Here is a 16,198-nt window from a genome sequence, read left to right as displayed (position 1 = left end):
TAAATTATGTCTATCTATATTATGCTATGTATGCAATACTTTAGGATGGAAATTGTTATTAATTTATCAATAGGACACCGTATATATATATATTTTTTAAAGATTACCTCACTTGAAAAGATAATATATTGCTTTCCACTTATATAAAATGAGATGATTGATGTATTTTTTATACCAAATGTGTTGAAACTATTGTTCTGATAAAAATTAAAACTTTTATTAGTAATTTATACAGTTATGCTTTTAATCTGTTTATTTGCCGTTGTTTGGTGGAGCTCTATTGCTGTAAGTAGAGAATTTAAGAAAAGATTAATTGGTTTTTAGATTGTATCATAAATCAATCATCGATATCATATTTTTTTAATAATTTATGAATGGGAATTTACAGAATCATAACCACAGATTTGTCGCAATTTTTTAATTTATGATAGGTGGATTTAAGCTAGGTTAAGTGAGGTTATGGAAGGTCAAGTTTCATCTATCCGGAGTTTAAAAAAACACACAAACTGAATTGTTAAAGATGGGGGTTTAAATTTTCAGGGAATTTAGAAAAAATTCGTGATAAAGTAGATATAGCAGCGTGAATAAGATTTACCACACGTATGATGCAAAACAAGTTATATAAGAAAATAATTACATCAGAAAAATCGTTTTTTTTTATGATGGGTAGATTTGATATATAAAGAACATTGAAGGAGGTATGATGAGTAAAAATTTTTTGATCGGACTGCATATTCATGTTCATTATTTGAGGTTATAATCTGTTTCAAGTACGGGCAAGAAGAAGTTCTGCTGGATTTCCCACTAGGATCTCTTAAAGGAAAAACAAGAACAACAATAAATGGCGTGAAAATTTATTCTTTTCAAGGTATACCGTACGCCGAGCCCCCTGTCGGGCAATACAGGTTCCAGGTAAACGAAAACTGCTAAAAAAATAATCGAGTAAATAATAATCGTTTAATTTGTAACGATAGGCAACGAAAGAAAAAGAACCATGGGAGGGTGTTTTAGATGCAACGATCGAAAGAAGCATTTGTCTTCAAATGACTTACGATCACGTGGAAGGCAGCGAAGATTGTCTCTTTATAAATATATTCACTCCTCAAGTAAGCTGGACCGTTTATAAACGTATAATTTGTACAAATAAAAAATATTTTAGAATCCTACATCTAATGCGAGTCTACCAGTAATGGCGTTCATCCACGGAGGAGGATTCATAGAAGGTTCATCAGTTGACGTTAATTACGGTCCTGACCATTTAATGAACTATGGCGTGATATACGTCACGTTTAGTTATAGGTTAGGACCATTCGGTAAGACCACGGATTAATATCGTTTTTATAAAAGCAAATAAGTTTTGAATATAAAGGGTAAATTCTATAAAGGTTTTAAATGAAAATAACCTCTAAAAAGTTGGCGGTAATTTTCGAAGTTCATAGATTTGACGTTTACAACGTTGCCATATCGATTTTAGTCGTGAGTCGTGTTCAAATATATCGATGTAATATTTTGTAGATGATAATAAAAATTTAGAAAACAATATTTTTTTTTTTGATACGTTAGGTTTCTTTTCAACTGGAGACGATGTCATACCAGGAAACGCGGGATTGAAGGATCAAGTATTAGCTTTAAAATTTTTAAACAAATATATCGGATATTTCGGTGGAGATCCTAATAAAATAACTATATTTGGACAAAGCGCAGGTGCGGCTTCAGTACATTACCACGTTTTAAGCCCATTATCTAAAGGTAAGATTTTTAATTTCAGGACCTACGTCGTAGGATAAACAAATAATTTTTTAGGTTTATTTAGAGCTGCAATTTGCGAGAGCGGGTCGGCGTTGAGCGCATGGGCGAACCAAAAAAATCAAACCGAAATTTCTTATAATTTAGCGAAAATAATAAACCCTAATTTTGCAAATTACAAAGCTAGCTCCTCGGAAGTTTACGAATATTTGAAAAACTTGCCTGCAGAAACAATCGACAGAGCTGCCCATCAAATTTATTTATTGGTTAGTTTTCGTTTTACATATTTTTCACTGTAAAAATTTGCCAGACTTTATAAATTGTTAAAATATTCCAGGAAAATCCTTCTGATATGCAAATTCAAAACGGTGTATATTTTGGACCGGTGATTGAAAACGAACATGAAGGTGCTTTCGTAACAAAACCTATGTATGAACTTTTAAAAAATGGTGAAATTAATGACGTTACGTTGCTTTTAGGAGTTAGTACAGAAGAAATGTTATCAACTGTTTCAGGTAACCACATTTACGAAAAGATTGAAATTTGGTACAACAAAATATATTAACAAGTTTATCTACACTGTTTAGACTCATAACAAAAACACCCTAAATTGTCGTTTTCGGAAGTATTAACTTAAAACATCCTAGATAAATAGATTTAACTACCTCGACAACGTCAAACTAACGTTTGTTTATTATGATTCTAACCTGGGTATATATAGGTCCATCTACCTTATTTAAAATTGATTTATAATTAAAAATTTCTCAGTGTAGCGATTTGTTTTTGTTTTTTCAGTGTACTTTGTTTTAATTTACGTGAAATAACGTCAAGATTTACAAGTCTTAGCTTTTTTCCCGGATCAAATTCCGAACTAACCTAACCGAATTTGACCAGTGAACAAAGTTATTGTTTGTCAAAACAAGTTTTGTGTGTGATTTTTCTATGATATTATATCGAAAAAAACTTTCCCCATCGTTTTTTTATTTATTATCTTGTTGGCTAATTAATTGGGAAATTTATAACATGTCAAAAAACCCAAGGTCATTAAGAGAACTACAGACGATGTTTTGAATTATTTAATATTTATTATTTTTAACTGAAATTCAAATAAAACCATAGTTTTTCATTTAATATTTAAAATGGTTGAACTATATGAATTTTATTCATAGATTGAAAAAGTACTTTGGTATAAACTTCTTTTTCACACCTTTGGTATGAGTAAATTACTGCCAAATGTATAAAAATCTAAGAAACGAGAATACAGTGTAAAGATAATTATCTCATACTGATTAATTACCATACAATATACTTTACTCACTTATAATTATTATAGGAAGTAAATATAATTGTTCCCTAACCTAACTTTACCTATTATTACAATTATTGAATTTACAGTAGATTTTATACTTACTAATGAAATTTTTTGATCTAGTTTCCAAAAACACGATAAAACAGTCACTTTATCACATTTAATAACTTAAACAATAAAAACTCTTACGAGGAAAATCGAAAAAAACTATTAACGTCAAAATTTCATAGTCCACTATAATAATGTGCGGATCATAGAATATTACTATGTCTATGGTGTAGATACTCCAACTAACAATCTTTCGTTACCATGTTTATTGGAAAAATATGACGGCAAGGTTGCAATATATACCAAAGTAATATAATACTTTTTAGCGTAATTATAATTTCTATAAATTAACAAGTAACGCATAAGTAGTTCAAATTTTGAAAATATAATAAATCAGCATAGAAAACTTCTATTTTTTAAATATTGAAAATGAAGTGATCGTATTTTGTTTTTGTTCGGACGAGTCCATTACATATTATAAGGGGTATTCTTCTCTTTTAACTTCTTCTCATTTAACTGGTCTTGGAATGTCTTTGTTCTTTAAGGTGCAATTTCTTGTTAACGATCGAGAATAAAATGAGGTCACGCGGTACAATTTTGAGGGTCATTTTAAATTAATGCAGCATCAAAACTCAACATTTAAATTTAACACATACTTAGAGTTTTTAGGTTAACAGATGTGGTATATTCTAGTATTATTTTTATTGTTTTAAAGCTTGACACTACATAAATTCAAGATGGCGCTCTAGTCGAAATTAAACCACGTGATCTTATTTAACTATACTAAAACTTCCCTAAAAAGTTCTAATAATTGAAGTTATATTCTTAGTATTTTTTATAAAAAACTTTTAATTCGAATTGGTTTTTTGTTATACCACTTTATTCGTCGGTGTATTTTTATTCACTATTTATTTAGCTACGAGGGTATTTGAAAATTTATACACCTCGATTTAAATAGCAATACGAAATATTTATTTTGGTATTACTGTTGGTTACATACATTAATTTGTTCTAGATCTAGAGGGCTTAAAAAACACAACGATTACTTTTCAAAACAATCTCGAGTTACTCGTACCTAAGAAACTGAATGCGGAAATATCAGACATACCTGTAATTGCACAAAAAATAAAAGATTTTTATTCGCCTTATTTAGATTTCACAGTTGATACCAGACAATTAATCAAAGTAAGTAATTTTTACTTTCCTTGTGTGAACATCAAACAAAATATTGTCCATATAGCTTTCTTTGTCTGCATTATTGTACAATATTTAAATTTTCGCGGGTTCTTAACCCCGCCTTCCTTGATCACCATTGATGAGTATTTACGTCACCCTTCAAGTATACTACACTGTTAGATTACAGCTCAGTGTTGCCAGTTTGAACAATTTATCTTGAAATTTAATAAAAATAAATTACAAAGGAGTTTTTCATGAAAAAAAAAAAGAAATAAATAATTTTTTCACTTAAATATTTAATTTTTCATTTAATTCACACATACAGATACCCATTACGCACTTTCTACTGTCTTTTTTGTAGATGTTTATTATCATAACTTTATATTTTCAAAGTAAACATCGTCACAGCTTTAAATCGAGAGTATTGTTGAAAAATATTTCTTGTCTTCTAGTATCTTAGCGATCAATGTTTCGCAAGGTCAATTATCAAATCTGCAGAATTGGAAGCGGAATGGCATGACGTATATTTGTACGAATTTGCATATCATGGTGTTTTAGGAGGATTCACTGACACATCAGGTATATGCTCTCGATGTATTAAATAATAATAAACTTAACCCAAATACTCTTTGTCAAGTTAGAATACGTTTGTGATCTTGTTCTTAGTAACAGTTACAATTTTAACATCTCTACTATTGGTTCAGAATTGGTTCTAATTATGAGGAACGAAGCTGATTATGAAAATTTGTTAATTACCATATCAGGACCGGACTAGTCTTTGTTTTCAGTAAAAATATTACACACAATATTACAATAATATTATTATACTTCTAGTTAACGGTTTTTCTGATGATGTCAGGCACGGAGAAGAAATTAGTTATCTTTTAAGACGTAATTATGAAGGTTTGAATACAACAGATCTTACTAAATATCCAGCAAGAGATCAGACTGTACAAAAGAGGTTTATTACGTTGTTTACCAATTTTGCAAAATACTTGTAAGTTTTTTTTTGAGGTTAGATATACCTCGAATATTATAACAATTTGTATTATTGTTTTTAGAAACCCCACACCCAAACAAGATGATTTATTACAGAACTTGATTTGGCCCAAAGTACATCCCAACAATTTACATTATCTTGCCATTGGAGCGTGGATGGAAATTAGGAGTAATCCTAAAGAAAATATGTACAAGTTTTGGAACGATATATTCTCCCAATATGGACATGAACCATTTATATCTTATTAAAAAGAAAAATTAAAATAATTCCAAACGAATTTAATAATATTAGTTTCATTTTACCCACTCCACCCTATTTCTTTATCATTTTATAACCATCCTAATTTACGAATTGGAAATTTCTAGAAACGCGACAACACCGCCTTTTTTTACAATTCAGAATACATTCTAAAAAAATTAACATATTTACTAGTTTAAACGATTATTTCAAATTTATTAACAGATTGTTTCAATTCAATCTGATCTAAACATCTAAGCACGTTTTTTCCTGTATCTTATTTAATATATATTTGCTCCTAGAAGCCATGCAATATTCATATTAAGTCTGTCTATTCATCTCTGTTTTTACGTTTTTTTGCAATTAATCTTATATAGCGCCTTCTTTGTCATTCTTTCTCTGAACATTTCACACATCTCATGCTTTCAGACGAATATCTGCTTGTCATCATTGCATAGTTGCCATATCTACTATAAAAACAAGTACTTTCCCAACGAACAGGTGATTCAATAATTTATTATCATTTGAAACAATTTATATAATTAGAAAACGTGTAAGATAAATCAAATATCATATGAGGTGATATTAATATCATTAATACAACTATAAATCATATCAACAAACAATGAAATGTATTTTTCTCGAATTTTATCCAATAAACAACTTGAACATAGTTGCAAAGAAAAACATATCGATTATATCTAAAGTATTCCGTCCAAGACTTTGATAAAACTAATCTCAACATTTCGATAATCAAATTCTATTTACTTTAAAAGCATGACAATAAAATCAATTCAAATATTTTTTACTTTACTTGTAAGTTCCAAAATTAGAAATAACGTCATCAAGAAAAATAACAAAACGGTGATCTCGCTCTATTTTTAAGATACACCATTTACTTTACAGTTTACATACTCATATAAAAATTTTTTTAGTACTCAGATATATTTGAAATAAAACAACATTTATTGAAAGTGAACAGCTGATTCATACCAACATGGCAAAAATAAATAGACTATGAAATAAATCCTACCCTATATTTCCTAAGAGATAAACATGTGACTACTGCAAACAATTTTGATTGGGTCTTACTAGTCTTCGGTTATTCGACGGCATATTTTGATTTATTTAATTTTTTTTTTTTAAATAAAAACTTCTCATCAGGAGAGGAATCTCGAAATTAACACTGGCAACACGGCACGAGAAAATTTATGACTTATACAACAGACGTTATATTTTAAAATTAATATTTTACGGATTACGCCATCTATTATCTGAATTTGAACTATTTAGAGTATGTTTATGGAATATGGATAAATTGGAGGGAAGACGTTTTTACATTATAGAAGAATAATTTGTTATATGGATATGGAAGTTTTGTGTGTATTTTTGAACGAAAAATAATAAAATTGTTGTAAGAATGATAATTTTTTGTTTCGGTAAGTTTAATTATTCAATAAAACGAGGTTAGATTTGTTTTAACATCAAAAACGATGTAAATTGTTACAAAGAAAAAGTTTAGTGTAGTGGCAAGATAAGTCGTTTTTTTTAACAGTTACCACACTTTTGATTGCAACATTTAATATTTCACGTTCCGAGAAGACACTTCTAAAACGTGTAGTAATGAATTTTTATAGAGTGCATTCAAGGATTTGGTTTACGAATCGATTTCATCACTTGCGATTCGAAAAGGGCAAGCATCAATTTTTAGAAACCCTGTATTTTTATTTGCTAATTTTTTTCGACCTTTGTTCTTTGAGTATCCAAGCCAAGATAAAAATCCACTTGAATCGCAAGATAAAAAATGATTTTTCCTCGATATATAAACTAAGACGGAAATGTTTTTCAAATAAAAATGTTCGGTTCGACATCTATGTTGTTGGTAGTATTTCTGCTCCTCGGGGTAGTTTGCGATACTTATGGCGACGATCATAAACCCATAATAGTGAAAACCAACAACGGTGACGTGAAAGGGTTCTACGGGGAAAAGAGTCACGCAAACGGAAGTAGAACTTTGTACTGGTTCAGAAGTATTCCTTTCGCAGAACCGCCAGTAGGGGAATTGAGATTCGAGGTAACTGTCGTATATTATAATTTTTTCCCAATCTATATATTTCAATAATATTATCACTTATCCAATAAAAACACTAATTTCTTATTCATAGCCTCCGGTTCCGAAAAAAAATTGGAATGGTGTGTTAGATGTTACAGAAAACGGATCCCCTTGTCTTCAAGGTGCAAATCCTGTTGTAGGAGATGAAAATTGTTTGTTTGTGAAAATTTCGACTGGGAGAGTAAGTATTTTATGCTTTTTCCATAATTTTTTCATTTACATATCACAATAAACTATCATATTCCAAAAAAGTAAAAACCGTTTTTATATACTGATTTGCTAACTCTTTACTCATAGTCTTCAAAAAGTTTTTCTTTAATCCTAGTTTGATGTTAAATAGACACAACAGACGTATACTAAACAGTTTGAAATTCCAATTGACATTCGGATCTCTCTAGACAAATGTACCCCACTTCAGTCATTTATTAAACTTTCTGAAATTCTACTAAAATTGCTATTCTTCTCTTTCCACAGAATGGTTAATTGGCATATTTCGATAAGTATATGAACAAGAACCATTCACAGCCCTGACATCAAGTACCTACATTAAACCACCAATATCAGTTATTTGCTCTAAATCTTCAATTTCTTCAAAAACTGGGCTACCTCTGGCAGAATTTTTTTTACATGCTTTACATATTCTATGTATGTATGTATATTAGGATACCCATGGATCTATTAATTGCTAACCTCTAATAAGTATCTTCTATTTCATACCCAGTGTAGTTCCGTAGTTTCTCATACTTTAAGAGAATGTGGATAAAGGTTTTGTCCTCTGAGCAACAGAATCTGCACGCTGCATTATCTGCTAGCGTCTTCAGGTGTCCATTGAGGCAACAGTGTCCTAACAAGACCCCTGTTAGTATTCGGTTGTTTTTGTCTAGGTTGACACATTCGGCAGATCTTCTCGGCTAATAGTTTTCCAGGAGAGCGTTGCCTGTCTCAGCCCCTGTAAGTTAACCTAACCTGTAACCTAACCAATAATTGGTTCTGCTGCTATCTACCTTCTTTTCCAGTGTTTGAATTGAATATATCACAGCTTAAAAAATGCTGGTGTGTTGTCTAGGCTTTCAGAGTATTTGTTCTAGACCCGTACACTGCTAATCCAGTCCTGATTGCTGCTTTATATCAGTCTTTTGATTTTGAATGATTTTATTATTATTCCTAGAAACCAGATATCAACAACAAACTCCCAGTTTTGGTTTGGATATATGGAGGAGCATTCTATTCGGGATCTGTCGATTTCGACGATCATAGTCCCGACTACCTCGTCGACGAAGACATTCTAATAGTAGGAGTGCATTACAGAGTAGGAATTTGGGGATTTATATCTACTGGTGATTTAGTATCTCCTGGAAACAATGGTATTCGTGATCAAATATTAGCTTTAAAATGGATTAAGGAGAATATTCAGTATTTCGGTGGAGATCCGAACAGAATTACCATATGGGGACAAAGCGCTGGAGCCGCTTCTGTCGCGTATCTGTTACAAACAGAACAAACTCAAGGTGAGTGTTTCATTTTTTTATGATGATTATTGTCGAGGCGAGTCTCGAGCTAACAAGAACAAACGTTCTATAGTTAAAAATATCAAATAGAAGAAGTAATTGTAAATGAGACAAGCAGTACTAAATTTGACCAAGAATTTATTTTATAGGGCTGTTCCATGGAGCTATACTAAATTCTGGGTCATCTCTTAGTGCATGGGCGTTGAGCAAACAAGTTCCCGCAGCTGTTACAAACGTGGCAAAAAAATTTAAAGTCAGTACTGCAAGTTCAACGACGATTGTTGAAGGTTTGAAGCAAATAGATGCTGCCCAACTACAAACCGCAGCAGCTTCAGTTATGCAAAGAGTAAGCGCAAAAGCGACCGATGAGTATTATTTTATTGTGTGATTTATGTTTCCAGTTGTTGGTATTGAGTAATCCCCTTCAAGGTTTAGTTTTTACGCCGGTGATAGAACCTGATCACCCAAATGCTGTCATAACTGGGCAATCTCATCAATTGTTGAAAGAAGGGAAATTCCACAATGTTCCTATTCTAACCGGATACAATTCCTTGGAGGGATACGTCGATGATTTGCCGAGTAAGCTATTAATCTCAATTTGGTGGAGTAATTTTTTGAAATTTCGTTTTTGCTTTAGCTATTTTCAGGTTATGGATATCAAAATATGATTTGAATAATGCTCTACTTGTTCCTGATGATATGAATTCGAAAACTACTGGTAGATTATATTTAGGATCAAAAATCAAAATGAATTACTTCAGTTTATTCCCAATTTCAATTACATCTACCAGATTAATGAGAGTGAGTACATTTTATAACTATTTTTAATAAAAAAAAATAAAATTTATTATGTAGATGTCCCAAACAATAGCTTTTTGAAAATAAACTACTGAAAATACTTCCTATACATCAAACAAATATTTATTGATGTATTTAGGACCAAACAGATATTTTTTTGATGTCTATTTGTATAAGATTTTTTGGGACACGCTATATATTATCTGAATTAACTGTGGAACAACGTTCATATTCTGTTTTAACTACAAATTTCGTTATTTTTTATATATTTAAGTTTGTGGCTGATTCCCAAATGGAAAAACCCATTCTCGAAGCTATCAATCTTTATTCAGCCCATACTAATGTCTACGCTTATCACTTTTCCTATGAGGGTCCTTTGTATGGTCGAACAAATAGAACTGTTCACGGTAAGTTAAATATTCGACCTGGTATTTATATATTGAAACAAAAAAATATTATGAAGGAAACTGTTAATGTTGATTCTATTCACAATATTTTCTAATTTATTCAAATAGACTCAATTCAATTACGTAGTAATATATACAAAAGCGAAAATAAAAGTTAAAATGTGAAAAATTATTATTTTCTTATGAAAGATTGCATGCAAAAATGATAATAAAAATGTTAAAACCTTACTTCATAATTGTTTGTGTCCAGCAGCCATCTTGTTTTAAATATTAAATAAGGATATAGGAATGAATGTTTTACATTAATATAGTCGCAAAGTAAAACATATTTATTTTCATTATTTCACATATTATCACTATAATCGGTAACTACGTACTATTATTAAAAGCACAAATAACAAACACAGGAGTACAACGTAAATATATAACCTTTACAACAAGTCTAGAACTAGAACGATACTACTTGTCCGCTGTCAACATATATAAAATTATTTACGTTCGTATCATTCCCACCAAACGATTCATAGAACTAACTGAATTAATTCTATGTAATAAACCAATGAACTGTATACTACGTATGGTATGCAGTTCAATGGCAACAAATACACGATATGGTTCGTAACGAAGTGGCTACTGTTATTTTGAACGTGAGTGTAAACGTTTTTACCATTTGAATATATATTTTATTGTAGCCAATACATGTTAGAATTGGTATAATTTTAATTAACTAGTTTCACGTTATTTTTCTGCGAAGTGAAAATTTTAGATCAGAGATAGTAGTTATAACGACCGGTAGTTTACAAAAAAAACTTATTTTTACAAATCCACAGCTTTTCCTATCACGTTAAGTGGGTTGTTGTCAACTTTGTATAAGTGGTAATTTTTAAGATCTTTTTAGAGATAAATTTATAAGAGTAATTAACGATAAGAATATATATTCAAACAACTAACAAACTAAAACTATTTAAAAAATATTTATTCGTAATATTTCTCACCCAGAGTACTTATTAGTATAGACAATATTCCCTTCAAGTGGGATCGTAGACATAACCTAAACATAAAAGCTTTGCTGGCAAATATTCAATATAGTATACTAAAAATATCGTAAATATGGAGTTACTCAGCGTAAAATAACGATAACAACTAAGGACTTTATAAAAAAAAACGATTTTATAAAATATACCTGAATGATATAATGTTTAGGAATCTATTCGATTGTTGAAATGACAGGATCGAGATTTATTAAAATGACAGCTATTAGAAAAATTTTTTGTCATGTCATTAATATAATTTGTCATTCTATAAAAATGGAAGTCGTTACTTACAATACATGTTTATTCATTGTGTTTCTCCTGGGAGTAGCAATAAAATCTTTTTTGAGATTTAATTTCCGGTACTTATTTTTTTGTTTCCGTTTATATCGAAAATTCGTAATATTATTTGTTTTTTATTTTAGGTGTTGGTCATACTGAAGAATTAGGTTATCTATTCGATTTAGGACATAGCGGATCCGAAGCTGATTATCTTACTAGAGACCGTTTAGTAAGATTATGGACGAATTTCTGCAAATATGGTAATCCGACTCCACAGCAGGATTCGCTGTTAAACAACGTCATATGGCCCTCTAATAGAGGAATTTCGTCTATGGACGATTTGGAATATTTAGAAATTGACAAAACTCTATCGGTCACCAGATTACCAAATAAAAATAATATGGTATTTTGGAAAAATATTTACGAGACTTATGGAAATCCACCATATTCTACTTATTAATTTCAGAATAATATGTAAAATAATTACGAATAAACTTACTGTTTAAATAACAAAAATGTTGATTATTTATTTTCCAGTTCCAAAAGCTAATGAGTCTCCTGTAGCCAAATACCTTAAGGTTATTTGAATCTTCATTTTACCGTATCCTTATTTTTAGAGCTAGTCAGAACCTTTCCAAGTAAATCATTAAATATAGTCTTGTCTATGCCGATGAAAATCAAAAAGCTAGAAGGATCTTATGCAGTAAATTCTCGTATAAGGGTGTAACTTGCACCCAATTTTCCTTTCTTTCGTGCATATTTTACTCTTATATACGTATTAAACGTAACACTCGTATGTAGCTACCACTATCACTTCATACGACGCCATTTTAATTTGATGCAAAAATCTTAATTTAATTTAAATATATAACAAAATGTCATACTGTCAAGATTAACAGCGATACGCCATCTATGATCCAAACCTAAACTTAGCGAGATAAGTATAATGTGTTGCCTATACGCAATACGCATACCCATTATTATTGGAAAACGGAGGGAAAGCTACTCTTCAAGTGTTTGCTTATAATACAGAAAAATTGGAAATTATATTAATAATAATCAGACAGTTAGTAGTTTTGTGTTTTTTTGAGTGTAAATAATTAATATCTATGTGAGTCTCAAGAATAATAATAATTATTTGAATTGGTGAGTTTAATCATGTAATAAAATTATATTTAAGAGGTTAGGTTTATTTTATGTTTCATATATCTGCATACAACGATTTAAACCTTCTGCTAAAAATGAATATTCGATATATTGTGTATTGTATTAAATATTTTGGCTTAAAAATTACGTTAGTTACATAAATTTTGGAATCTAGCATAAAACTACGGGGTACTAGTAAAAAGTAACAAGTATGTGTATGTCAGTGTCCGAGTTGCAAAAAAAAATTTGCAGCTAAACATTTCGTGAAACTAGTAGTTTCAATATAAACAATGAATAATTTTCCTTTAATATACACCTACAAAGCCAAATAAAATAATAACCTCACATTTTCCTTATAAGCTTCAGCCTTCAATTTCTCTCTTATTTCCTTTTATATGTTTTTTATTTATAATTTATTTTGATAAAAATTTAACTTTTAATAAATGTAAAAAATTGTCCAGTGGTGGACAAACGTTTATTCCTCAGGATAAATAAAATATTACTATTTAAAAAATATATATATTTCCATATATTTTGACAAAATTGATGTTTGGAAATAAGAAATTTCAACTTGCCGAGTCAGGGGACCAAGATATGACGGTCAACAAAGCATCTTTATAAGCTTGGATACAAGGATCGGCCCCAATTTGAATCATGCCGATTTCTCTTCGATATTCTGCATTAACTCGTTTTCTTACTGCTGGATGTTCGCAAATATTCTTAAGTGCCTATAAAATACGCCTTATTTGCATAAACACAATTTTTTACAAGCTCCGATTCAAAATCTGAGCCATTGTTACTTACTGATAAACCAAATATTTGCGTCGACAAATTTTCTTTATTTTGGCACAACTCTATTAATCTATGCACCATTCTGGGATATTTACTAGCCATAATTTTACCAGTACCTTTCACTGTACAAAACATAATGCAATGCGCAGCTTGTGTATACACTTCTACCGACTAAAATGTTGCAAAAATCTAATTTTTATATTCTACAAGCTCTAATTCGCTATTTAAAGTTACTAAGATTGCCACTTAAACATTTATTACTTTCCTCATACTACTTGCAAAATCTGGCAACGTTGTTTAATTATGACCTCAAAGCACCACTCTAGAATGATGTCATTGACAGTGAAGGCCATCTGTACTAGAAAAGGGGGCACAAAATAGCATTCGAATACTTGTTGCATTTGTAAAAATTAACGAGTTTTTAATTTTTGAATCCTTAAGCTCAAGCAAATTTATTCAAAAATGCTTCTTTGTTGTTGTGTTGTGAATTGTTCATCGCGAATGATAAAAAATAATGGAAAGTACAAAAATCCCGATTTAAACACCAGGGAGTGAATATTATATTTGCCAACCAAGTAAAATGGCTGATCTGTCAAAGTCTCGTGTTCTAGAATGGTCATGGTTTCACGTTTCATTGATTGACCTCAAGTATGACCATAGAGTTAATATTAAAGATAGAGTGAGCGGTATATAAACTTCATAACAATCCAATAATAATAGGATAAATACTTGAAATGTTCTTGAATTTAGGTTTCTTCTGTTTAAAAATTAGTTTTTTTTATAGTTTTTGAAAGAAAGATAAATTTTGACGTTTCTACTTTTCTTTAAGTCTTTATCAAAATATCGGACATACCTCACTCTCTCTCTTTAATATTAACTCTATGAATATGACACTACGAACCAAGATGATATCTAAGGTTATGTATGATAAATATGAGATGGCGGATATCCCCGTATACGATTTAACTTAAATACCTCATCTTGTAAAAGTTTATCTAACGTATTCAAAAGATTAGATTCCCTCGCTAATTTCTCTCCAATACAAGTAGATGTCAAAAGTGCTGTGCATTCTAAAGCTGCCGCCAAAACTTCCGAATTTTCGTCATTCAAAAAGGACATCTAGAACACCCAAGTCATAATTTGTATATGTATTGCGGGACAACATAACTATTTATTCCAATAGAATTATCGATTTAATTTGTTTTTAATTAATATTATTAAATTACTATTATTAGTTTACCAATATATGATATCCGGAATATTCTAATGCTATCATTTTACCCTGTATGCCGTATAACATACATCTTAATGTTCTTAAGTGTATTAGCATGATATATTTTTCTTCGCTAGACTGCAAGATGTGCAGAATAATTTGAATAAAACCGAATTCCACTAGACTATCGGCAGCTGAAATGACAATGTGTTTTATCATCTAAAGCAGTAGCGGTAGAAATAACGAAACAAACATCCGGTATACTATTTGTATAGTATTAAATTTATTAATTTCAATTTTAAAAACTAAATCTGATATAGGAATCCGAATAGATAATTTACAACAACTATAATATCTATTAATAAGTTGGTTGAAAAGAAATGCTTGTTTTAAATGTAAATGGTATACACTTTTACATTGTTGCCAAATTTAAAATTTTATAATGTTATGACATGATTTCGTATAAATTATAATTTTTTGTTTAAATTGTTGATAAATATTCGAATACACACTGAAAAAAAGTGATTCTTTAAAAACTCACTCAACCAAAATTCTGAAAGTCTCTCCAACAACTCGGCTACGTGTAGTCGAACTTCTTCATAAGGATCTTCAGAACACACCGAAATATTATTCAATAGTATCTTATTGGCGACTATTTTTTTCTTAGCATCAGCTAATATCGCTAAAATAGTCAACGCTCTCGCGCACCTCTCTCGAATAGCGGGATTTTCGTCAACCAATAAATGAGTCATTCTAAAATACGAACACCATTTCACGTATATAAAATAGTCGTATTACATAACCTAACCTCTCCACTATTCTTAATTCAAGAGCCTCATAAGCTCTCGAAGAATCGACGACCAATTCTGAAATGCTTTCAATAGCCGCTATCACTACCGTCGGATCTTTGTTATGCAGCTCGCGTCTCTACGGATAAAAATTATAATCGTGACTCATTCCGTACGGAATCGTACAAGCGTGAGCGAAAAAATAACATAACACAACATAGACCACAGATTTTTTGTTAGAGACCGCAAGCGTGCGACTCGAATCGTTTTTTTTTTTGCCCCAAGTGTATATTTTTACCAGTTTAGGCATGGCGTATCGTCCGAAACCGATAGGTCTATGAATCAGATCTAAATTTTTAACAGGTATGTTGGGCTGTTCGGATATCAAGCGATTAAAAGGTGGTTCCAAGTCGTGTTCGTCTATTATCTTATATCCCATAGCTAAAACGAGTAAATTTCAATAAAAACTTGAATGAAATTATAGTTATTACCTTTTTCCACGCATCTATTGATTAATCTTGGATTAATATCCTCGAGATAATTGTGTAAATACGAATTTTTATTGATAGAATGCATTTTTCAACGGATGCGTTACACTATTTTA

General features: G+C 30.5%; 2 protein-coding genes across 2 annotated transcripts; one reads left to right on the top strand and one right to left on the bottom strand.

The window, feature by feature from the left end:
- The first annotated feature begins 146 nt into the window (after positions 1-146).
- LOC130448317 (uncharacterized) lies at positions 147-12,164 on the top strand. Its single transcript, XM_056785605.1, has 19 exons — positions 147-285; positions 772-912; positions 975-1,106; positions 1,160-1,313; positions 1,564-1,749; positions 1,804-2,012; positions 2,084-2,261; positions 4,119-4,288; positions 4,732-4,858; positions 5,114-5,276; positions 5,341-5,513; positions 7,349-7,590; positions 7,682-7,810; positions 8,798-9,137; positions 9,287-9,483; positions 9,539-9,716; positions 9,775-9,938; positions 10,210-10,342; positions 11,799-12,164. The coding sequence occupies exons 1-19, from the start codon at positions 238-240 to the stop codon at positions 12,113-12,115; spliced, it is 3,381 nt and encodes a 1,126-aa protein (XP_056641583.1). The 5' UTR covers positions 147-237; the 3' UTR covers positions 12,116-12,164.
- Positions 12,165-13,288: 1,124 nt separating this feature from the next.
- Positions 13,289-16,170, bottom strand: LOC130448316 (uncharacterized). The gene is made up of 8 exons (XM_056785604.1): positions 16,086-16,170; positions 15,893-16,035; positions 15,615-15,733; positions 15,348-15,559; positions 14,834-15,000; positions 14,569-14,712; positions 13,606-13,764; positions 13,289-13,529 (listed from the first exon to the last, which is right to left on the bottom strand). The coding sequence occupies exons 1-8, from the start codon at positions 16,168-16,170 to the stop codon at positions 13,368-13,370; spliced, it is 1,191 nt and encodes a 396-aa protein (XP_056641582.1). The 3' UTR covers positions 13,289-13,367.
- Between the last annotated feature and the right edge of the window lie 28 nt (positions 16,171-16,198).

Source organism: Diorhabda sublineata, chromosome 8 (genome assembly GCF_026230105.1).
Source record: "Diorhabda sublineata isolate icDioSubl1.1 chromosome 8, icDioSubl1.1, whole genome shotgun sequence".
NCBI lineage: Eukaryota > Metazoa > Arthropoda > Insecta > Coleoptera > Chrysomelidae > Diorhabda > Diorhabda sublineata.
Note: the sequence above shows the minus strand (reverse complement) of the source record. Positions and strands in the feature narration are given on the sequence as shown.

Coding starts and splice junctions, on each gene's coding strand:
- LOC130448316 (XM_056785604.1), bottom strand. CDS start 16,170: ATGCATTCTATCAATAAAAATTCGTATTTACACAATTATCTCGAGGAT. Junction 16,036..16,085: donor CAATAGATGCGTGGAAAAAG/GTAATAACTATA, acceptor TACTCGTTTTAG/CTATGGGATATAAGATAATA. Junction 15,001..15,347: donor ACTTTCAGAATTTTGGTTGA/GTGAGTTTTTAA, acceptor TTGTCATTTCAG/CTGCCGATAGTCTAGTGGAA.
- LOC130448317 (XM_056785605.1), top strand. CDS start 238: ATGCTTTTAATCTGTTTATTTGCCGTTGTTTGGTGGAGCTCTATTGCT. Junction 286..771: donor TTTGGTGGAGCTCTATTGCT/GTAAGTAGAGAA, acceptor ATCTGTTTCAAG/TACGGGCAAGAAGAAGTTCT. Junction 9,939..10,209: donor CATCTACCAGATTAATGAGA/GTGAGTACATTT, acceptor TATATATTTAAG/TTTGTGGCTGATTCCCAAAT.